This window comes from Salvelinus alpinus, chromosome 11, assembly GCF_045679555.1.
Source record: "Salvelinus alpinus chromosome 11, SLU_Salpinus.1, whole genome shotgun sequence".
Taxonomy (NCBI): Eukaryota; Metazoa; Chordata; class Actinopteri; order Salmoniformes; family Salmonidae; genus Salvelinus; species Salvelinus alpinus.
Window position 1 is genome coordinate 43536233 of NC_092096.1, and position 25545 is coordinate 43561777.

The 25545-nt window shown below is 45.5% G+C and overlaps 1 protein-coding gene across 3 annotated transcripts in view; it reads right to left on the reverse strand.

Moving 5' to 3' along the window:
- LOC139534227 (metabotropic glutamate receptor 8-like) overlaps nucleotides 1-25545 on the reverse strand; it is a 245152-nt gene that overhangs the window by 20630 nt on the left and 198977 nt on the right. For all 3 annotated transcript variants that reach the window (XM_071333170.1, XM_071333169.1, XM_071333171.1), the window contains 2 exons: nucleotides 23938-24077; nucleotides 20925-21860 (listed from right to left, as the gene is read on the reverse strand). In XM_071333170.1, coding sequence (XP_071189271.1) covers nucleotides 20925-21860; nucleotides 23938-24077 — 1076 coding nt within the window. The remainder of the gene's footprint in view (nucleotides 1-20924; nucleotides 21861-23937; nucleotides 24078-25545) is intronic.

Genomic DNA, 25545 nt, shown 5'->3' on the forward strand with positions numbered 1-25545 from the left:
TTTGACTGGTACTGTACATGCAAAAAGATATTGAAACAAACAATTCTAAAAATCAACCTGCAATAGAGCACGCGTGGTTTAGGTTTAAAACTAGTTATTAACACCGACACTGGGGTCCTTTTACACCAATGAGTGTTCATTTAACACTTAGAGACTAGAAATGTTACACTGAAAAATCAACACTAGGTAACACTGGCCAATTTTCTGTGCACAACTAATGAGAGTTTTTCAATATGTGATGTCATTGAAACTCTTCACGTGTTACACTACAGAAGCCGAACCCTCTACACATGGTAAGTGCGACCTCTGTATACACACAGATGTCAATTACATCATATGACCATTCGACCATATCAACATCAACAATGACGTGTATGTTTATACAGACACTAGGGTACAGACGTTGTCTCACTTGTCTATAGTGTGTACCCTTGGACAGCGTGTTAAGCTTCTCCATCACATGGCCATTACCACAAGGGGAGTAGGAGAAAGGGACTGTGCATTTCAAGTGCACTCAGTTAGCTATTGAACAACAGATTACCTTGCAGAAGGGCACTCCTCCTCAACACGTAATGTCCCCCATTAAGATGCCTACTACTCCAGCCAGCCTGTTCAAGCTGTCAACAAAGGTCTGTGACACATACACACGCGCGCACACAGTCACACACGTGCACACACACACACGCGCGCGCACACACACACACACACACACACACACACACACACACACACACACACACACACACACACACACACACACACACACACACACACACACACACACACACACACACACACACACACACACACACACACACACACACACACACACACACACACACACACACACACACACACACACACACACACACACACACACACACACAAAAACACACACAAAAACAGACACACAAAAACAGACACACAGACCCTTCATTGCTCTCAACCTCATGCAGCCTGTAGTGGTATTTCAGTGTAATGCATCAGTAGTAGTACTCTCCCTGGGGTTGTAATGCTACACACTCGATCAGCAAACCTGGTTTGCCAATCTGACATGTAATATTACATATGTTATCACATGTACTGTTACATAGGTTCGGACAATTAAATAGCCTCTACGTTCACGTGCACTACTACATAAGGTACGTAAGCTGTCACGTGTACGACTACAGTACATAATGTACACTCTCACGTGTACTCATCATGACCAAAGCAATGGAGGGAGCCAAGAAATCTAAAACCTCCAGACCATAGAATTACCAACATGGACGGCTGCAGTTGGCTACAACAAGCTCGAAGCACAGAGAAAGAGGAGAGGTTGCATTAACGACATGTATTTTCTCCGTGACTAAACTGAGTACAGCATATGTCCACTCTGACCCCACAGCGCTGTGTGGATGATATGATGAAGTGTTACAGAGGGAGAGAGAGTGGGGCAGAGAGAAAGAGAGGTATGTCGAACCAATCAAATCAAATTGTGTTTGTCACATGCGTCGAATACAACATCTGCAGACCATGAAATGCGTACCTACGAGTCCTTTCTCAACAACGCAGAGTTAAAAAAGTATGACAAATTTGCTAAATAAAAAAAAGGAAATAGTAATAAAATAAATAACAATAACAAGGCTATATTCAAGGAGTACCGGCTCTGCTTTAATGTGCAAGGGTAGCCTAGTGGTTAGAGCGTTGGACTAGTAACCGAAAGGTTGCAAGATTGAATCCCCGAGCTGACAAGGTAAAAATCTGTCGTTCTGCCCCTGAACAAGGCAGTTAACCCACTGTTCCTAGGCCGTCATTAAAAATAAGAATTTGTTCTTAACTGACTTGCCTAGTTAAATAAAGGTTAAAAAAAGGGGTACAAGGTAATAACATGGCTATATACCAAGAGTACAGCCTTTGAGGTAATTTAACTAATATGCACATGTAGGTAGGGGTAGAAATGACTAGAACATATATTTATAGATAATAAACAGAGCAGCAGCAGCTAGTGTGACTGTGTGGGTGAGCATATGTAGTGTGTGTGTGTTGTAATGTCAGTATAGTATGTGGTGAACGTCTGAGTCCAGTGAGTTCAGAGCAAGACTTGGCACTCCGGTACCGTTTGCCGTGTGGTAGCAGAGAGAACAGTCTATGACTTGGGTGGCTGGAGTCTTTGACAAATTCTAGGGCCTTCCTCTGACACCGCCTGGTATAGAGATCCTGGATGGCAGGAGGCTCGGCCCCAGTGATGTACTGGGCCGTACGCATTATCCTCTGTAGCGCCAAGCAGTTGCCATACCAGGCGGTGATGCAACAGGTCAAGATACTCTCAATTGTACAGCTGTAGAACCTCTTGAGGATCTGACGGCCCATTCCAAATGTGTGCGTGTGTGCGTGTATCTGCATTTGTGTTTGTGCGTTAGCGCTCTTGACGGCCGGACACGCACACTAAATATTAACCTGAGAGAGAGAGAGAGAGTGCCTGTCCAGTCTCACCACTCCCAGTATACGCTGGGCTTTAAAAAAGAAGCATTTCTAATGCTCAATATTGCATTACTACATCACATTTCAGGCGCTGCGGTCTGGGTTTGGAGCGAAGAATATCAGGGAAGACAGGCGCACTAAAGCATGGGTCGTTGCCAGAACTAAGCATTCCGCTGAATTACAAATTCCATTCCGCCACGCTCCAATTACAAAAATCGCCCTCGACTTAAACGCTTAGCCGTGACAAGTGACCAACCAGATGACACATGCTGTGCTCTCCCACCGCCCACCTCTCTCTTTGCGCTTCTCTCTCACTGACCCCCCCCCCCCCCCCCCGACTCCTTGGGATGTCTTAATAGTGTTTTTAATGAGTGAGCTGGCTGTAGTGAGCACCTGAGGATCCTAAACATATTCAGACTGCCATTTGGAGTCCCCACCTCCTCCTCCCCTCTCTCTATCTCTCACCAATCAATCAAATCAAATTCATTTATAAAGCCCTTCTTACATCAGCTGATGTCACAAAGTGCTGTACAGAAACCCAGCCCAAACCCCCAAACAGCAAGCAATGTAGATGTAGAAGCTGTGTAGAAGCACCAGGGGACAAATCATCTCTCAGTCAGTCTTAAAGTCCAATTACGCGATGTGGGAGGGACAGGGACAGTGGATGGGTAACAGCGGGTAGATAATTCAAAGCATCCATCTTCACCTCAACTAGAACTTTCGGTACATGTGACAATTCCAATTGGACTACTCCTGTATGACACCTTTGCTCCAAAACAATTGAACACATATGATGCCACCGTGGAGTCAAAGGCAACATTCCACATCGTGTGGACAATAACGTGTTCTATTCAAATCTATGATCATAATGAGAATCATAATGAGGATCCGGATTCCTACCTAACGTTTAACAAGAACACAGCATACTGGCGAACCAACAATAATTATCCCTATAATAACAGTAATTGTAACAGAATCAATTGTCCATTAATTATAGTAATCAATGCATCTCCCTCAAGCCCAATATCTTCAAATCCATTTCCTGTCATTACAGCTAATGTTATTCCTCTGATCGAGATAGCATTGATCTTGTCTAATAGACTCACTGGGTCTGGTCTCCCTCCTTAAAAGGAAAGCCATCAACATTCAGTACAGGGTGAAAACAAGTCCAATTCCCAAGTTAAAACTCACACAACAACAAGTCACGGTTAACAAGCTAAGAGTTTCTCTCAAATCCAGCTGAGCATCTTAATTCACCATCATTTCGTACTGCCTTCCAAATCAACATGATCTAATTATGAGTGGCTATATTTTGTTCAGTTGGCCTATTAACTACAGTGGCTTACAGTCTCAAATCTCTGGAAGACTGAAACAGGTTTCCCTCAAGCATTTCCCTGTATTTAGCGCCATCCATCATTCCTTCAATTCTGACCAGTTTCAAAGTCTCTGCCAATGAAAAACACCCCCATAGCATGATGCTGCCACCACCATGCTTCACTGTGGGATGGTGCTCTCGGGGTGATGAGATGTGTTGGGTTTACGCCACACATAGCGTTTTCCTTGATGGCCAAAAATCTAAATTTTAGTCTCATCTGACCAGAGTACCTTCTTCCATATATGGGGAGTCTCCCCACATGCCATTTTGGCGAACACCAAACGTGTTTGCTTATTTTTTTCTTTAAACAATTTTTTCTGACCACTTTTCCATAAAGCCGAGCTCTGTGGAGTGTACGGCTTAAAGCGGTCCTATGGACAGATATTCCAATCTCTACTGTGGAGCTTTGCAGCTCCTTTAGGGTTATCTTTGGTCTCTTTGTTGCCTCTCTGATTAATGCTCTCCTTGCCTGGTCCGTGAGTTTTTGTGGGCGGCCCTCTCTTGGCAGATTTATTGTGGTGCCATATTCTTTCACATTTTTTATAATTCAAAGTTTCGGATATTTTTTATAACCCAACCCTGATCTGTACTTCTCCGCAACCTTGTCCCTGACCTGTTTGGAGAGCTCCTTGGTCTTCATGGTGCCGCTTGCTTGGTGGTGCCCCTTGCTTAGTGGTGTTGCAGACTGGGGCCTTTCAGAACAGGTGTATATATACTGAGATCATGTGACAGATCAAGTGACACTGAGATTGTACAGGTGGACTTTATTTAACTAATTATGTGACTTCTGAAGGTAATTGGTTGCACCAGATCTTATTTAGGGGCTTCATAGCCAAGGGGGTGAATACATATTTCCCGCACCACTTTTCCGTTTTAATATTTTAGAATTTTTTGACACAAGTAATTTTTTTCATTTCAATTCACCAATTTGGACTATTTTGTGTATGTCCATTACATGAAATCCAAATAAAAATTCATTTAAATTACAGTTTGTAATGCAACAAAATAGGAAAAACGCCAAGGGGGATGAATACTTTTGCAAGGCACTGTAGGTCTCTACCACAGGCTGTGGACACGTCCCCAGAGCACTCCGTGTGAGACAGAGGGACTCGACAGCACAACAAGTCTAGGCACGGCCAATGTTCCTTTATAGTGTTTCCCGTCCTTCACTCTCCCAGGTCTGACGATGGTGATGTGCAGGTCCAGTTCTGCTCTCTTTGTGCAGTTCTGATCTGTTCTGTTCTGTCTTGTCACAGCCGGATAGTTTAGCAGCATTGTCTCTCTGCTGCTGTCTCAGGTGTATCACTACATTATCAGTGTGATAGAAGTGAGGATGACCTACATCTGCACATTTATCCCGAACAATACGGGAGAAATCGGACTCTTGGGCTTACATGTCAGGACTGTTCTCTTGATACTTAACCATGTCTCTGGACTTCACACATCTCCTGAAATATGTTACGTTAAAGACTCTGGTGACTATGGATTCTCGTTCAAGTGCTGTCTGTAACTCCAAATGTTGTAACCCTCGATCTAGACTTGCCATTATCTTGCTGCTTCTTTTGTCTGGAAATGTCCAGTCTAACCCAGTTACTGACATTCTTACCCCTGCCGAATTAAGTAGTCAGAGTGGCCTGAAGTTTTTGCATATGAATGTAAGAAGTCTTCTGCCGAAGCTTGATTTTGTGAGTATATGGATAAAAACTGCCAACCTGGATGTATTTATGCTTTCTGAAACCTGTCTTAAAAAAATCTATTACAGACAAAAATATTGGCATAAATGGTTTCAATGTTTTTCGTACAGATCGTAAATCTAAGGGTGGTGGTGTTGCTGTATATGTAAAAGACGGTGGTCGTTCTGACTTCTGTTACTAAACTTAGCAATTTGAATATCTGTCTTTCAACCTAAACCTTGGCTCATCTTTAAATATTGTTGTATCTTGTTGTTATAGACCTCCATCTGCTACTGTTGGCCCTCTGGATTGTATTTTCAAATTGTTATCACAGAATGTCAATTCTGAGTTCGTCCTGATGGGTGATCTGAATCAGGACTGGCTAACATCTAGCTCTGATCAACTTAAAATTCTGTGCAATACCTACAATCTCACTCAGATTGTCAACAGTGTAAAACTAGGTTGAATATAAAATATCCTCTGAAATCCTCTTTGATTGATTTGATCTTAACCAATACTCCTCATCGTTTTAATGCTTCTGGTATTTTTGTAAATGACATAAGTGATCACTGTGCTATTGCCTGTGTGAGAGATGGTAAAATTCCTAAGAAATCTCCACGTGTTATTACGAAAAGAAACTGGAAGCGGTTTGATATTCAAGGTTTTTTACATGATGTAGCATTGAATGGAATAGAATGGAATTAATCCCTGATGTTGAACTAGCCTTTTCTTACTTCCACAACACATTCCAGGATGTATGCAATAGGCATGCCCCTTTAAAAAATGTTCAGGATTAAGGGCAGAGAGAACCCTTTGTTTACTAAGGAACTTACAAAAATCATAAGGGAACAAAATGCTATGTGGGCTAAAGCAAGAGGGACTGGTTTGTCAGATGATTGGATGGCAAATAAACGTCTTCGAAATATGGGTGTGGCTATGATCCGTAAATTGAAAGCAGACCACTACCTGAAATCTACTTCACAAAATGTAAATAATCCATCCAAATTTTGGCAAGTAGTGAGAGGTTTGGAGTGCAGAAAAGATACACAGCTTCCTAAACAATTGTTGGTCGACACACATATTGTAACTGAGAGAACCTCCATTCTGAAAGCCTTGAACCAGCATTTCTTAGATGCAGGCAGTTTATTTGAAAAGGTCAAAGGTATAATTGAGCCCCTTATAAATGTATCTGACACCCCTGTGCACTCCTTCACCAGGTTCTCCTTTTCATCCTTCTCTGTTTCAGAAGTGTGTAAAGCCCTGAAAGAAATTGATTTTAAAAAATCCCCTGGCCCTGATGAACTAGACCCCCGGCTCCCACACCTAGCCACAGACAACATTGCTCCCCCCTTAACATGTATTTTTAACCTTACGCTTGATGTTAAGGAAATCCCCAAGTTACGGAAATCTGCTTTTGTACTGCCTCTCCTGAAAGGTGGAGATCCCTCGCTACTTGACAACTATCGACCCATATCAAAATTGTCTGTACTGTCAAAGGTACTGGAGTCCTTAGTTAGTAGGCAGCTAAATACCTACTTCCAAGAAAACAACATCCTAAATGGAATGCAATCAGGTTTTAGGTCTGGCCACAGCACTGTTTCAGCAACATTTAAGGTTATAAATGACATCCACTGTGCTCTTGATAAGAAGTTACATTGTGTGTCTGTTTTTATTGATTTGTCGAAGTTTTTTGACATCGTGGACCATGCTGTGTTAGTGCAAAGGTTAAAATGTTGTGGAATTACTGGTCATGGTCTAGATTGGTTTATAAATAACCTATCAAATTGTACACAATGTGTAATGGCGGATGGTTGTAAATCTGAGTCCATAGAGGTGTGCTCAGGAGTTCCGCAAGGTTCTATTTTGTGCCCACTGTTGTTCATTTTGTATATCAACAACATTGGGGATCGTATTGAAACAGCGGATGTTCATTTTTATGCAGATGATACTGTTCTTTATTCAAGTGGTAGTAGTTTATCTTTAGCTTTTGAAAATGCCCAAAGAGCATTTAACATCATACAACAGAATCTGTATGATTTAAAGCTGATTCTAAATTCGGGTAAAACGAAATGCATGGTATTTTCAAATGCCAGGCATGTTACAAATCATGTCATTGCTACATTGGCTGGACATACTATAGAGCAAGTTAAAGTGTACAAATATTTGGGTGTGGGTTGATGATAAACTGAGCTTCACTGTGCATGTAGAGAACTTGATAAGGAAGCTCAAGCTGAAAATAGGATTTTATTACCGGCATAAGGCTTGTTTGTCTGTTGAGGCCAGGAAGGAGCTGGTACGATGTACATTACTGTCGGTTTTAGATTTTAGTGATGTTATATATATGCAGGCCTCAGCCACTACCCTGAGAGCACTTGATTCAGTGTATCATGCAGCCCTCAGGGTCATTACAAATCAGAAATGTCTAACACATCATTGTGATCTCTACAGCTCTGTTGGCTGGTCGTCATTGACCTTGCGTAGGCTTAAATACTCATATACACTGATTTATAAGGCCATACTGGGTAAAATGCCATTTTATCTCTGTTCTTTTTTTAGTCAGGTCAGTAAATAAATATCAATTACGGTCCCATTCTGATTTGCTTCTAACAGTACCAAACATTAGAACAGGTCATGGTAGAAATAGTTTTAGTTACTTAGCACCGTGGTCCTGGAATTCTCTCCTGAACATTTTAAGATGTGATGATCTAGTTCCGTTGGTGGAGTTTAAACACTTGATCGATGTGTATATCATAGAAGAGTGTCATTGTTTTTAGGCCAGCTGTTTTTAGTCAAGATGTTTGTGTTTTTAATGTAATATGTAATTGTTGTACTGTATGTGTGTTTATAGTTTTGATTAATGTTGTGTCAGTGTATGTATGTAAGTTGTTTTGTCTGAAACGTTGTTCCCCCTGCTGCTATTGGACCAGGTCTCTCTTGGAAAAGAGACATTATCTCAATGAGAAAAAACCTGTATAAATAAAGGTAAAATAAATACAAAATTAAATATGTTTCTCTGAATCACACGACTCAGTACACACACACATACAAACAACCAAGTAATCCCCCAGCCATTAGGCAGGTTGATGGGCCTGATGGGTCTGGCACTGCCACCAGACATGCACGCACACACACACACCCACATACAAGGGGCCTGTCGCCAACAAAGGCAGGTAGGAGAAAAACTCTAAAACACTCTCCCCATAAACCTCTCCCTAAACTAAGGCAGGTGAGTCAGATACGTACGTGCTAGGTCACTACATCCTCCTGTACAGTATCTTACAGGTATCAGGGGCCAGCAGGCAGCATGCTGTACTGTGATTTGACAGACAGACAGACAGACAGACAGACAGACAGACAGACAGACAGACAGACAGACAGACAGACAGACAGACAGACAGACAGACAGACAGACAGACAGACAGACAGACAGACAGACAGACAGACAGACAGACAGACAGACAGACAGACAGACAGATTTGACTCCCTCTGTAATTTCCCAGAATTATCCCTCTGAAACGTCCCAGTCATGCAGACAGCCTCTGTAATGTGCTTGACATTTCCAATATGTCTCGTCTGCAGAGTGGGGGAAAAGAACATAACAACCGTATCTAGGGGAACATTCAGGAAATGTTCACGTTTTGATGTTTATGTCATTCTGTTGTCATTGTCGTTCAGTAAAGGCAATGTAAAATGAGTGCTCCCAATCGCTGCCTTAAGAGTTTGGGTTTCGTTCTCCCAAGGCGAATGATTGTCGTGCATGCATATGTATGTTTTTTTTTTCAAGGGTGTGTGTGTGGGGGGGGGGGTTGGGTGGGGTCTCCTATGGTGTAGTCTGCTGCATCTCTGTGCTTGATGGTGGGATCTGACACCGTCTCCTTCTACTGAAGTTTGCCAGGAATGTTCCATATCCCATCAGAATTGTTTAACTACAGTGCACAAAATATTCAGTTTTAAAAATGAATGGCGCTTTTTCAATGTGTTTCTGTGCATGTGATCATACAATACAGAGAATTTCTAAACGCTGTTTGAAAATGGCTGACATCATGATACCCACGTCAAACAAAACTAGGCCGATATTGCCGAGCCTAGTGTGTGTTTGTGGATGATTGGTTGTCTGGATGGATACCTAATCTACAATAGTGTAATATAGAGTACAACTACAGTAACCCAACAACAGAGTTGTGATGTTAGCTAAATCTTCCCAGTTCTGACCTAACCCCTGTTATCATGTACAGTAAACTTTCTGTGATATCTCCCTAGAGCACTGGGCCTAAACTGCAGCTCCTGACGCTTTAGCCTCTCTCGTTCTCGCTCTCTCGCGCTCTCTCGGGCTCTCGCTCTCTCGCGCTCTCTCGGGCTCTCTCTCGCTCGTTCTCTCTCTCTCTCTCTCTCTCTCTCTCTCTCTCTATCTCTCGTTACAAATGTCATATTATGTGCAAATAGTTAAAGTACAAAAGGGAAAATAAATCAAATATGGGTTGTATTTACAATGGTGTTTGTTCTTCACTGGTAGGCCTTCTCTTGTGGCAACAGGTCACAAATCTTGCTGCTGTGATGGCACACTGTGGTATTTCACCCAATAGATATGGGAGTTTATCAAAATTGGGTTTGTTTTCGAACTCTTTGTGTATCTGCGTAATCTGAGGGCAATATGTGTCTCTAATATGGTCATACATTTGGCAGGGGGTTAGGAAGTGCAGCTCAGTTTCCACCTCATTTTGTGGGCAGTGTGCACATAGCCTGTGTCATGACGTTGGCCTGGGGGTAGGTTTATGACAGCCATAAATACCTCTTCCCCCCTTTTTCCTCTCTCTACTCTACTGATGTGACATTAGAAAACGAGGTTATCGAGGTTACCTAGCCAGTTATCGAGGTTACTTAGCCAGCTACACTTTCAAACAAAGTCAACAACGCAGCCACTGCTAGCTAGCCTACTTCACCAGCCAGCAGTACTGTATCATTTTAGTCAATAAGATTTTTTGCAACGTAAGCTTAACTTTCTGAACATTCGAGACGTGTAGTCCACTTGTCATTCCAATCTCCTTTGCATTAACGTAGCCTATTCTGTAGCCTGTCAACTATGTGTCTGTCTATCCCTCTTCTCTCCTCTCTGCACAGACCATACAAACGCTTCACACCGCGTGGCCGCTGCCACTCTAACCTGGTGGTCCCAGCGCGCACGACCCACGTGGAGTTCCAGGTCTCCGGCAGCCTCTGGAACTGCCGATCTGCGGCCAACAAGGCAGAGTTCATCTCAGCCTATGCTTCCCTCCAGTCCCTCGACTTCTTGGCACTGACGGAAACATGGATTACCACTGATAACACTGCTACTCCTACTGCTCTCTCCTCGTCTGCCCACGTGTTCTCGCACACCCCGAGAGCTTCTGGTCAGCGGGGTGGTGGCACTGGGATCCTCATCTCTCCCAAGTGGACATTCTCTCTTTCTCCCCTGACCCATCTGTCTATCGCCTCCTTTGAATTCCATGCTGTCACAGTTACCAGCCCTTTCAAGTTTAACATCCTTATCATTTATCGCCCTCCAGGTTCCCTTGGAGAGTTCATCAATGAGCTTGACGCCTTGATAAGCTCCTTTCAGGAGGATGGCTCACCTCTCACAGTTCTGGATGACTTTAACCTCCCCACGTCTACCTTTGACTCATTCCTCTCTGCCTCCTTCTTTCCACTCCTCTCCTCTTTTGACCTCACCCTCTCACCTTCCCCCCCTACTCACAAGGCAGGCAATACGCTTGACCTCATCTTTACTAGATGCTGTTCTTCCACTAATCTCATTGCAACTCCCCTCCAAGTCTCCGACCACTACCTTGTATCCTTTTCCCTCTCGCTCTCATCCAACACTTCCCACACTGCCCCTACTCGGATGGTATCGCGCCGTCCCAACCTTCGCTCTCTCTCCCCCGCTACTCTCTCCTCTTCCATCCTATCATCTCTTCCCTCTGCTCAAACCTTCTCCAACCTATCTCCTGATTCTGCCTCCTCAACCCTCCTCTCCTCCCTTTCTGCATCCTTTGACTCTCTATGTCCCCTATCCTCCAGGCCGGCTCGGTCCTCCCCTCCTGCTCCGTGGCTCGACGACTCATTGCGAGCTCACAGAACAGGGCTCCGGGCAGCCGAGCGGAAATGGAGGAAAACTCGCCTCCCTGCGGACCTGGCATCCTTTCACTCCCTCCTCTCTACATTCTCCTCTTCTGTCTCTGCTGCTAAAGCCACTTTCTACCACTCTAAATTCCAAGCATCTGCCTCTAACCCTAGGAAGCTCTTTGCCACCTTCTCCTCCCTCCTGAATCCTCCCCCCCCCCCCTCCTCCCTCTCTGCGGATGACTTCGTCAACCATTTTGAAAAGAAGGTCGACGACATCCGATCCTCGTTTGCTAAGTCAAACGACACCGCTGGTTCTGCTCACACTGCCCTACCCTGTGCTTTGACCTCTTTGTGACGGCCGGCGTCTTGTGACGGCCGGCCGCCCAACAACCTGCACGCTTGACCCTATCCCCTCCTCTCTTCTCCAGACCATTTCCGGAGACCTTCTCCCTTACCTCACCTCGCTCATCAACTCATCCTTGACCGCTGGCTACGTCCCTTCCGTCTTCAAGAGAGCGAGAGTTGCACCCCTTCTGAAAAAACCTACACTCGATCCCTCCGATGTCAACAACTACAGACCAGTATCCCTTCTTTCTTTTCTCTCCAAACTCTTGAACGTGCCGTCCTTGGCCAGCTCTCCTGCTATCTCTCTCAGAATGACCTTCTTGATCCAAATCAGTCAGGTTTCAAGACTAGTCATTCAACTGAGACTGCTCTTCTCTGTGTCACGGAGGCGCTCCGCACTGCTAAAGCTAACTCTCTCTCCTCTGCTCTCATCCTTCTAGACCTATCGGCTGCCTTTGATACTGTGAACCATCAGATCCTCCTCTCCACCCTCTCCGAGTTGGGCATCTCCGGCGCGGCCCACGCTTGGATTGCGCCCTACCTGACAGGTCGCTCCTACCAGGTGACGTGTCCCCCAGGGCTCTGTTCTAGGCCCTCTCCTATTCTCGCTATACACCAAGTCACTTGGCTCTGTCATATCCTCACATGGTCTCTCCTATCATTGCTATGCAGACGACACACAATTAATCTTCTCCTTTCCCCCTTCTGATAACCAGGTGGCGAATCGCATCTCTGCATGTCTGGCAGACATATCAGTGTGGATGACGGATCACCACCTCAAGCTGAACCTCGGCAAGATGGAGCTGCTCTTCCTCCCGGGGAAGGACTGCCCATTCCATGATCTCGCCATCACGGTTGACAACTCCATTGTGTCCTCCTCCCAGAGTGCTAAGAACCTTGGCGTGATCCTGGACAACACCCTGTCGTTCTCAACTAACATCAAGGCGGTGACCCGTTCCTGTAGGTTCATGCTCTACAACATTCGCAGAGTACGACCCTGCCTCACACGGAATCTCCCGTCTGGATTACTGCAACTCGCTGTTGGCTGGGCTCCCTGCCTGTGCCATTAAACCCCTACAACTCATCCAGAACGCTGCAGCCCGTCTGGTGTTCAACCTTCCCAAGGTCTCTCACGTCACCCCGCTCCTCCGCTCTCTCCACTGGCTTCCAGTTGAAGCTCGCATCCGCTACAAGACCATGGTGCTCGCCTACGGAGCTGTGAGGGGAACGGCACCTCCGTACCTTCAGGCTCTGATCAGGCCCTACACCCAAACAAGGGCACGGCGTTCATCCACCTCTGGCCTGCTCGCCTCCCTACCTCTGAGGAAGTACAGTTCCCGCTCAGCCCAGTCAAAACTGTTCGCTGCTCTGGCACCCCAATGGTGGAACAAACTCCCTCACGACGCCAGGTCAGCGGAGTCAATCACCACCTTCCGGAGACACCTGAAACCCCACCTCTTTAAGGAATACCTAGGATAGGATAAAGTAATCCTTCTAACCCCCCCCCCTCCTTAAAAGAGTTAGATGCACTATTGTAAAGTGGTTGTTCCACTGGATATCATAAGGTGAATGCACCAATTTGTAAGTCGCTCTGGATAAGAGCGTCTGCTAAATGACTTAAATGTAATGTAATGTAAAACCCCTTGGTTAACATAGAGATTCTGGGAACATCAGAAGTTGGGGGGAAATGAACTATATTCTGGTAATCCAGAATAGGTTGTAAATTATGAAACACCCCTTTTCTCCCTCCACTATTTAAGCCATTGACGAAAATTTAACCTCCTGTTCCGAGGATGTGAGGACGACGGTCCGATGTCAGAATGGTTCAGATAATAACTACAGAATGAAGCCAACATCAGCGTGAGCTTTGGTTGCGAATGGTATGAACTTTGAACTCTTATTCACTATAGAAGTGATACCTCCTAGACGTTGAGTTAGCAACAGCAGCTGCAAACGTAAATTAGGATAGGACAAACAGAGTATCCCGTCTACCACACAACGACATTACTATAACTATCCAATTTACCAGCAGAGACATTCTTCAAAGGACAAAGGACTCAGTTGGGCAACACGGCCTTCCATCTACCACAAACCTACTGAAGCACAGCTCAGAGTAAATATTTATTGCATTTTCCTTTTCCAAATGGGTGGCAATTTAGAATGCATAAGATATTGTATTTACGATAGCACAGCTTCGCCCTTTGTTCCTCAGTCTTCCCACTCTTTCACTCAAACCCAGCCCCTTTTCTTTTGTGTAACAAGCTGTCATATCTGTTCCGCCCGCTAGGGACATTTTCCTTTATGACGTAATTTGTAATCAAGGTATGATTCATTCTGTGTATATGTAATTCCGTGTGATTAGTTAGGTATTTAGTAAATAAATAATTAAACCCAATTTTGTATTGCTGATTCAACTTGTTAGCCAGGGTTCGTGAACCAAGAATTTACAACTTTCAGATGAGACTGAAATAAGGTGACGATTAATATTGACTGCTATTGATGTAAAATATTATTAGGTCTTTAAGAGTTTATTCGGAAGATACCAGCTCTATAAATATTATTTTGTGGTGCCACGACTTTCTAGTTAATTACATTTACATGATTAGCTCAATCAGGTAATATTAATTACGGAGAAACTATTTTATAGAATAGCATGTCATATCACTTAATCCGGCATAGCCAAAGACACGACACATGTGTTCTCTTGCGAGCCAGGTCTGCCTTCGGCCACCTTTCTCAATAGCAAGGCTATGCTCACTGAGTCTGTACATAGTCAAAGCTTTCCTTAAGTTTGGGTCAGTCACAGTGATCAGGTATTCTTCCACTGTGTACTCTCTGTTTAGGGCCAAATAGCATTCTAGTTTGCTCAGTTTTTTTTGTTAATTCTTTACAATGTGTCAAGTAGTTTTCTCATGATTTGGTTGGGTCTAATTCTGTTGCTGTCCTGGGGCTCTGTGGGGTCTGTGTGTTTGTGAACAGAGCCTTAGGACCAGTTTGGGTAGGGGACTCTTCCCTAAGTTCATCTCTATGTAGGTGATGGCTTTGTTATGGAAGGTTTGTAAATCACTTCCTTTTAGGTGGTTGTAGAATTTAACGGCTCTTTTCTGGATTTTGATAATTAGCGGGTATCGGCCTAATTCTGCTCTGCATGCATTATTTGGTGTTTTACATTCTACACGGAGGATATTTTTGCAACATCAAATTTGATGTTCCTTTTGATGGCATAGAAGGCCCTTCTTGCCTTGTCTCTCAGCTCGTTAACAGCTTTGTGGAAGTTACCTGTGGCGCTGATGTTTAAGCCGAGGTATGTATAGTTTTTGTGTACTCAAGGGCAACGGTGTCTAGATGGATTTGTATTTGTGGTCCTGGCAACTGGATCTTTTTTTGCAACACCGTTATTTACTGTCAGGGCCCAAGTCTGACAGAATCTATGCAGAAGCTCTAGGTGTTGCTATAGGCCGTCCTTGGATAGGGACAGAAGCACCAGATCAGTTCTAGTGCCCTCACCAATTCATTGCTTTATATATTGAAGAGGGTGGGGCTTAAGCTGCATCCCTGTCTCACCCCACAGTTCTGTGGAAAGAAATGTGTGTGTTTTTTGCCAATTTTACCACAATTGTTGTTTGTGTACATGGATTTTATAATGTCGTATCTTTTTCTCCCAACACCACTTTCCATCAATTTGTATAGCAGACCCTCATGCCAAATTGAGTCGAAAGCTTTTTTGAAATCAACATAGCATGATAAGACTTTGCCTTTGTTTCGGTTTGTTTGTTTGTGAATTAGGGTGTACGGTAATTTGGTAAAAAGCCAATTTGACATTTGCTCCGTACATTGTTTTCACTGAGAAAATGTACGAGTCTGCTGTTAATGATAATGCAGAGGATTTTCCCAAGCTTGCTGTTGACGCATATCCCACGGTAGTTATTGGGGTCAAATTTGTCTCCACTTTTGTGGATTGGGGTGATCAGTCGCTCTCTCTCAGCCTCCTCTCTCTCTCTCAGCCTCCTCTTTATTTCTCTCTCTGTCACTCTCTCTCTTCTCTGTCACACTCTCTCCATCTCTCTCAATTCAAATCAATTCAAAAGGCTTTATTGGCATGGGAAACATATGCTTACATTTCCTAAGCAAGTGAAATGGATAAACAAAAGTGAACACTAAATATTACACTCACACAATCTCTCTCTCTCTGAATCACTCTCCTCTTTATCTCTACTACTCCTCCTCTGAAGGATTAGCCTTTCCTCCCTTGGTGAGTCCCTGGTCTCTCTACCGCTCTCTGTGACAGTCCTTCCATCCCGCATTCTCTCTCTCATTCTCCCCTCCTTCCCTTACTCCTCCCCTCCCTTCATCCATTCTCCATAGCTCTCTGATTCAGACCTTCTTTCACTCCCCCCTCTCATTCTTTCTCTGTTTTTTCTCCTTCCTTCCCTCCCTTCCTTCCCTCCACTGTTTCCCTCTCTATGCCTTCCTCCAACTCTACTCCCTTCCCTGCGGAGTCACCTCAGTGGCGTGCCGTACAGAGCCCGTTGGTCCAGGCAGATTAGGCCAGTTTAATGTTCGTACACCCGACGCGGTAATGACCTGGGTACGCCAGTGCGTCAACGCGGGCCCCGGCCGTTAATCCTTCAGCTGGACGATGAGTAACGGCCACCAGCCTCCGTATTCACGCTGAGCCACCGGTAATAACGTCCGGAGGGGTTTTCTTCCTGAGGCTAGCCTGGTCACACTGGGGCTATTAGAGATAGCCTGGTCGGGGAAGGGCATCGAGGGAGGTGTCTGATCCTGACTACAGCCTCTCTCTCTCTCCCTCTCCCTCCCTCCTCTCCCTCTCTCCCTCCTCTCCCTCTTCTCCCTCTTCTCCCTCTCTCCCTCCCTCCCTCAGCTGTACTACATCATTACTGACAAAGCTTTACTTCCAACCACCACTTTCCCCTCTCCGCCTCAGGCACCATGCAGTGAGCTTCATGTGAGCTGCTTTCAAAGCAGTATCATTTACAATTATGTAGAATAGTGCTGCTGTTACAAAACATCAACTGCATTACACTCCAACATCCCCACGGGTACGCCTAGAGGGTGAACACTGAATATCTAAGGTTGATTCAATTTAGTCTAAGTGCTGTAGCCTCAACATCTAATTAAGTATAAATCATATGCTACACAAGTGTATATGTTGTAGGGAAACCAGCTGAAATCAATCAACGTGCACTGTAGGCCTGCTGTTTATGAATATATTTATGATTTCAAGTGATTACCTGTCAAAACTGTTGATTTCAATTCCAGCCAATCTACTAACAGGAAGGGGTTGAGTCCCAAATGGAAATATTTCCCTTCATAACGCACTACTATGGGCACTGATTTAAAAGTAGTACACTATATAGGGATTACGATGCCAGGACGCAACCAGGATGTTTATGTTATGTGTGTAGTTGGTAGGCAGCTCATTTGATCTGGGCATAGATACTGTACATACAGAGCCATTATATAAAGAGACCAGCTTCTGCCTTCATTGATTCTGGCCCCTGATACATGCAGCTGTCTCCAGAACTTTCCCAAATGACACCCATTTTTCTATAAAGTGCACTACTTTTGACCAGGGCTCTATAGTGCTGTATATAGCGGATAGGGTGCCATTTGGGACGCATTCCAGGCCTCTCCAGCCACGATAATAAAGCAATTTGACATTTACAATCAATACTGTAAGTCCTCTTTGAATCTCAATGAGCGTAAAGTGCATCTATCATGGGCCCTAAACACACACAAACACAGACACACACACATACGCACACAGACACACATGCGCACACACGCGCACATACAGTACACGAATGCACACACACACAGGCACACAGACATGCACGCACACACATGCACATAAACACACACACGCATGAGGAATATTGGATCAGGTAATGAGTACTGAGAAAATAGTTTGTTTTTGGAGAACACGATTCAATACGGTCAATCTAAGCATCAGAATAGAAATACCGCTGAGGACATAGTGATCTGTGTCTGGCCTGGGTGGGGGGGGGGGTGGGGGGTGTGTGTGTGTGTGTGTGTGTGTGTGTGTGTGTGTGTGTGTGTGTGTGTGTGTGTGTGTGTGTGTGTGTGTGTGTGTGTGTGTGTGTGTGTGTGTGTGCATGTTCATTTTACTCAGCCTGTATCAAAACAACAGTCTTCGATTCGCACTTCAACTGAATCAGCCTCCTCATTTTGACAAGCAGCATCTTCAATGAGCGAATCTTCACGTTCACTCATTGAAGATTCAAAACCCAATTTGTTCTCATGCTTTCTATGTGTCCCGATTTGATTCAAATGTTTACCAGCCTTCCTCTGTCATCACATCACACAGCACAGTGACATGGAAGTGATCAGCAGAATCACACAGTTGTTTTAGCTCTCTTTTTAGCTCCAAATCATTTATGCAGTGTGTGTGTGTGTGTGCAGAGATTGCCAGTATTTCTGTTACATGTATTTGAAATATGTATTTCAATTAGTTCTGAGTACACTCCAATGTATTTTGTAACAAGATACCTTCCAGAACTGTATTTTGTATTTTGAAAAAAAAAATTTATAGCTGTTCGCCGTTTTGTGGCCGCCTTTCACCCTGCATTGGTATCAGAAGTCTGACGACACTATGGTGTGATAAGAGTGTCTGCTAAATGAACTAAATATAAATGTACGTATATGTAAAATTAACAATTGCAAAGCATGCTGAGTATTATTCAAATGATCTCCTTCCCGAAATAAAGCCAATAATTAATACCCAGTGTATTATTTTGGTATGTTTATTTTCACATATACATTTGGAAATTTAGCAGACACTCTTATCCCGACTTACTAAACTCAGCCAAAAAATAAACGTCCCCTTTTCAGGACCCTGTCTTTCAAAGAAAAATTCGTAAAAATCCAAATAACTTCACAGATCTTCATTGTAAAGGGTTTTAACACTGTTTCTCATGCTTGTTCAATGAACCATAAACAATTAATGAACATGCACCTGTGGAATGGTCGTTAAGACACTGACAGCTTACAGACGGTAGGCAATTAAGGTCACAGTTATGAAAACTTAGGACACTAAAGAGGCCTTTCTACTGACTCTAAAAACACCAAAAGAAAGATGCCCAGGGTCCCTGCTCATATGCGTGAATGTGCCTTAGGCATGCTGCAAGGAGGCATGAGGACTGCAGATGGGACCAGGGCTATAAATTGCAATGTCCATACTGTGAGACGCCTAAGACAGCGCTACAGGGAGACAGGAAGGACAGCTGATCGTCCACGTGTAACAACACCTGCACAGGATCGGTACATCTGAACATCACACCTTCGTGACAGTTACAGGATGACAAGATTCGCGATTATCGTCGAAGGAATGAGCGTTACACCGAGGCCTGTACTCTGGAGCGGGATCAATTTGGAGGTGGAGGGTCCGTCATGGTCTGGGGCGGTGTGTCACAGCATCATCGGACTGAGCTTGTTGCGTTACAGGCAAGACTTTCTCCTCCCTCATGTGTTACCCTTCCTGCAGGCTCATCCTGACATGACCCTCCAGCATGACAATGCCACCAGCCATACTGCTCGTTCTGTGCGTGATTTCCTGCAAGACAGGAATGTCAGTGTTCTGACATGGCCAGAGAAGAGCCCGGATCTCAATCCCATTGAGCACGTCTGGGACCTGTTGGATGGGAGGGTGAGGGCTACGCCCCCCCCCCCCCCCCCACAGAAATGTCCGGGAACTTGCAGGTGCCTTTGTTCAGGGACACATTATTCCATTTCTGTTAGTCACATGTCTGTGGAACTTGCTCAGTTTACGTCTCAGTTGTTGAATCTTGTTATGTTCATACACATATTTACGCATGTTAAGTTTGCTGAAAATAAACGCAGTTGACAGTGAGAGGACATTTCTTTTTTGGCTGAGTTTATTTAGTCAGTGCATTCAACTAAGGTAGATAAACAATATATCACAGTCATAGCAAGTAAAAACATTTCTGTAACCGTTACTGAGAAGGATGTTGCTGTTCGAGCTGGCTGTGTGTGTTTTTACCAGTAACATTAGTGCAAACAAAGTTTGCCAACCAGAATCATCGTGGAGCTGAACGCTCACCCCGACACAGCATTTGTTTATAGGCTAATTGGGGCATCCATACAAGTGTGTGTCAGCTGCCTGGCAACAGAGGAAAGAGAACTAAAAGAATGCAGTAAACGAGTGATGGTGTGACTCAGTGATGAGCTTTAATGAGGACCTCTTCTCATCTTCCCCTCTTTTCCTCTCCTGTGGGTATTTAATGTTTTACAGTGTCCCAGCTATTTCCCCTCTGTCTCTAACGTTGTGGAGAGTTGCATCTGAAATATACCCTCTGCCAAACAGCAGTGGAACATTCACTGAAATTCCACTGCGCAGAAAAGCTTTTCAGATTACCTGGAAGTACCATTCTCCAAGTGCAGCTGGCGCAAACCTGACCTCAAGCACACGGCAGGTCAGAGGTTATACCGTTTTCTCAAGCTTCTCAGAGCCCTGCTGGGCTGCATATACCCTGCTAATCTACCTCCTAGAGCCGAGGCAAGAGGTAAGGCAATGTTCTCAAGTCTGTCAAGTCTGACACACCCACACAATGAGTGATAGACAGAGAGCGAGAGAGCGAGAGAGAGAGAGAGCGAGAGCGAGAGCGAGAGCGAGAGCGAGAGCGAGAGCGAGAGAGAGAGAGAGCGTAAGCCCTGTGTATGAGCCTCTTATTAAAGCCTGCAAAGACTTGGCTCTAGTCACTCAGACAGAAAATCCAGTCTTATTCACATGGGGAGGTGCGGCTTCAGAGTTAAGCTATTACTATAGCTCATAGCTCCATTCTAAATCACTAGCTGACTGATGGAAAAGAGACCATTCATCCAAAATTATCCATTCATTAGAAACACACAGCCTCCACTTTTCTGCATGTTTGTGTGTTTACCGTTATAAAAGCTGTTCCACTCACCCTCTCCGCAGACTGTGCCGTCCCGAAGAAGATAGGGATAAACGCCAGCCAGATTATGCAGGTAGTGTACATGGTAAATCCAATTGGCTTGGCCTCGTTGAAGGTCTCCGGCACTCCCCTGGTCTTGATGGCGTAAACAGTGCATGTGACCATCAGCAGGATGGAGTAGCCCAAGGAGCAGATCAGGGACAGGTCGGAGATGTCGCACTTCAGCACGCCGCGAGCCGCCGCCGGGTCCTGGGTCCGCTGCTCGCCGTAGTCCACGAAGGTGTGCGGCGGGTCCACGGCGAACCACACAAACACCCCCAGGAGCTGCACCGAGATCAGGGAGAAGGTGATGACCAGCTGGGAGGCCGGGGAGATGAACCGGGGGGCGCTGACGGACGTCTTCCCCTGCTCGAAGATGCGATGGATACGGTTGGTCTTGGTGAGGAGGGCCGCGTAGCTGAAGCACATCCCCAGACCCAGAAAGATCCTCCGGAAGGAACACACGCCCACATCAGGTGCCGCGATCATCAGGAAGGTGATTGCATAACACAGGAAAATGCCCGTCAACAGCACGTAGCTCATCTCACGGCCGGACGCCCTGACGATGGGCGTTTCGTTGTAGCGGACGAAGGTGACGATAACGAAGGTGGTGGTGATGATGCCTAGCATTGAGATGAAGACGGGAATGACGGCCCAGGGCGAGTGCCACTCCAGCTTGATGATGGGGATGTTCTGGCAGCCCGTTCGGTTGGCGTCGGGGCGCTGTTCGTAGGGGCACAGTTCACAGCTGAACTCGCTGGCCTGGAAGTGATAGCCATCGCAGCGCTCGCAGTGCCAGCAGCACGGCACGCCCTTCACGATCTTCTTCCTCTCACCCATCCGGCAGGGCACGCTGCACACAGACGCCGGGAGGGACGCGTCGCCTGCCCGCCACTGCATGGCCTCTACCTGGGGTCATAAGGTCACAGGAGAGAGGAGAGACCAATCAGAGGGCAGATAGGTTGGGACTCAATAATGGTTTTGGTTCTGGAATGGTTGTGATTCTAGACTGGTTCTGGCTAAGGGATGTTCTGCCTAGAATAGTTCTGTGTAACAGCTATCTTCAAAGCCTACCGTTGTTCAACTGTTTGTACCTGCATAAACATTTCCCAAAGGGCAACTCACAAAGTAATTAACCAAGGAAGAACTTCCTATCATTTCCCTTGTGGTGCCTGCTAGGCATAAATCTAATAGAAATTAAACTGGTGTAATCAGAGCTGGCACAAATTGGCCATCTGCATCAGACTGATGCAGTATGTGTGTATTAATCTGTTTAAAACACAGCCCAGAGTGATGGGAACGGAGCTCCTCTCTGTATCTCTGAACAGGCACACAAAGTACTGATCCAGCAGAACTAGAGGAAACTGGCTGTCTGGGGATTCTGCTGAGAGCAGGAGAAATCTAGAACTGGATTCACTACTGAGTCATCAGAGGAGAAATGAAACCTGTCCGTGTGTCGTTTTAGTTTGGTGTTTCATTTCCCTTTAGTGCTATTATCTCTTCCTGGTTTTTTTTTGTGGTAAAGCGATAGCCGGGGTAAATGGGGGGTATGGGGGTAAACTTTTTTGGGGGGGTATAATTGATCATTATTAAAAACTTGTTTAGGTCTCATTAAAGTTACCCCATAAAGCATTATGAGCATGTCATGAAAGAAAAGAATGTCCAACTGGTCCTAAGGGAAGAGATTAACCCCGAGAAGAAACAGTAACTTCCGACCACTTGGGTGGATCCTTTCTCAATTATTTGGATACCTATTAGTAACTTTGAATTCAAAACACTGTTAAGGTGAAACAAAATGTATATGGAATGGGGATATTCTGGCTCTAGTTCTCAGCAGCCAGCCGAGAGGGAACAGTATGCTGTTGCTGCCTCCCAGTCCAGCCTGGGTAAATGGATTGAAGAATTAAGAGAATGCGCAAGAGAAATTCGAAGATCAGCATTTGAGCCTAACTTCCATTTTTCTCACAGCCAAGTCTCCAAGTCCTCAGAGTCCAGCCAATATAGCTTCTACAGTCCGAACTTATCCGCTTATACTGTACCTTTGTGAATGATACGTGCAGGTAAGCATTAAGTAAGGAAAGTCAGATAGATCTTGAGCATTGTAAGGTGTAGGTGTACAGCTATATATGTGTGCTGCCTGACTGCTCTCCACACACACACACGCATCTACGACCAGAGCAGATGGTTTTAAGATCCCTCAGAGAGTACAGCCCAACCCTACAGCCCAACCGTGCTCGTTTACCAAGGCTGTGTATCTCAGACAGGCATGCAGAGTCATTAAGCTATAAGCCCCGTCATCTCTCCTCCTGTGGCCTGTATGTGTGTGTGTGTGTGAGTGAGTGAGTGAGTGAGTGAGTGAGTGAGTGAGTGAGTGAGTGAGTGAGTGAGTGAGTGAGTGAGTGAGTGAGTGAGTGAGTGAGTGAGTGAGTGAGTGAGTGAGTGAGTGAGTGAGTGAGTGAGTGAGTGAGTGAGTGAGTGAGTGAGTGAGTGAGTGAGTGAGTGAGTGAGTGAGTGAGTGAGTGTGTGTGTGTGTGTGTGTGTGTGTGTGTGTGTGTGTGTGTGTGTGTGTGGTTATTCCAATCAGTAACAGCTGAATAACAAGTAGCTGCCCATTGAAAGTCAAGCACTGAGCAGTAACTGTATGCATGCAGGAACACATACTACTCAGAAGTACTGTAAGATCATAGGACAAAAAACACTGGGAAGAGATGGGGACTCAAACATGACACGAAAACACGTTTTGGATGATAACGAATGAATAAAAGTGTCAAGACTGAATAAATGCTGATATCTATGAAATGTGCCTGATTTCAGAGCTGTTTGTGCTATAATGTCAAGTCGTTTGTCGGTCATTGTCATGCCAAACACGTTGACATGACGGCACAAACATAGCCGGGACCAGGCTATGCATGAATGCCTCTGAATGTGACACTTCATGACAACACTAGATCACAAAAGATAGATATTGCTATTACGTTAGTCTCACATTTAGGTGTAGTTTGTTGGTCCAGGTGCCTATGACCTTGTACTCTCTGGTAGAGCGGTTGGTGCTCTGGTACTGGAAGATGTCGTACCGTCCGGGGGCGTCGCCGTTCTCATTAAACACCACTGGAGTACCGGCACTTCCTGGAAGACAGAGATGGCGGAAAATGAGTTCCTGCATTTTCACACCAACATACAATTTGGTCCAACACAAAATTATTTTTGGACTAACTTATATATATACACCTTAACTATAATTACACATGATTGGGTATTACCCGCTGTATGTTGTAACTATGGTTTAAGGTCTGTTTGTTACAAAGTGGGAATCGTTTTCCGAAGTTCATTCAGTAGTCTCGGGTATACATGTCACCCTAAGGAGTGGCTCAGGTGTCACACATATTAATTATGCAGAAAGTGTGCGTGTGTGTGTGTCTGTATGAGTGTGTGTGTGTGTGTGTCTGTATGAGGGTGCGTGTGTGCGAGCGTGTGTGCAAACAGCCTCTCCCTCTCCCTTTCTCTCTCTGGTTCTCTCTCCTCTTATGAAGCTTTGAAATCCAATATTTCTGATCGGCAGCAGCGCCGGTGGATAATCTGGCCCATCGAAGCAGTAACGTAGTTACAAATATAAATCTTAAAAGAGGTGTGCATTACTGACATTCCTACAGAAGGCTGTACGTCATGGCAACGGTGGATCTATCATATCTGTATTTTCTCTCTCTCTCTCTCTGTACATCCCCAAGCGGTAATGAATGAGAAGATTTAGCCCATTATCTCTCTATCTTTAATCTGCCTCCACACAGCCGCCCGGCCCGACGCTACTCACACACACAGACACACACACACACACACACACACACAGCCGCCCGGCCCGACGCTACTCACACACACAGACACACACACACGCCTGGCCCGACGCTACTCACACACACAGACACACACAGACACACACACACGCCCGGCCCGACGCTACTCACACACACAGACACACACACACGCCTGGCCCGACGCTACTCACACACACAGACACACACAGACACACACACACGCCCGGCCCGACGCTACTCACACACACAGACACACACACACGCCTGGCCCGACGCTACTCACACACACAGACACACACAGACACACACACACGCCTGGCCCGACGCTACTCACACACACAGACACACACACACAGCTGCCCGGCCCGACGCTACTTACACACACAGACACACACACACACACACACACACACACAGCCGCCCGGCCCGACGCTACTCACACACACAGACACACACACACGCCTGGCCCGACGCTACTCACACACACAGACACACACACACGCCCGGCCCGACGCTACTCACACACACAGACACACACACACAGCTGCCCGGCCCGACGCTACTCACACACACAGACACACACACACGCCTGGCCCGACGCTACTCACACACACACGCCTGGCCCGACGCTACTCACACACACAGACACACACACACAGCTGCCCGGCCCGACGCTACTCACACACACAGACACACACACACACACAGCCCCGCCTGCCACAACTCGAAGACACTAGACGCCGCCACTCGCCGTTCGCCCTGTCTGCCTATCTGTTCGTCTGTCT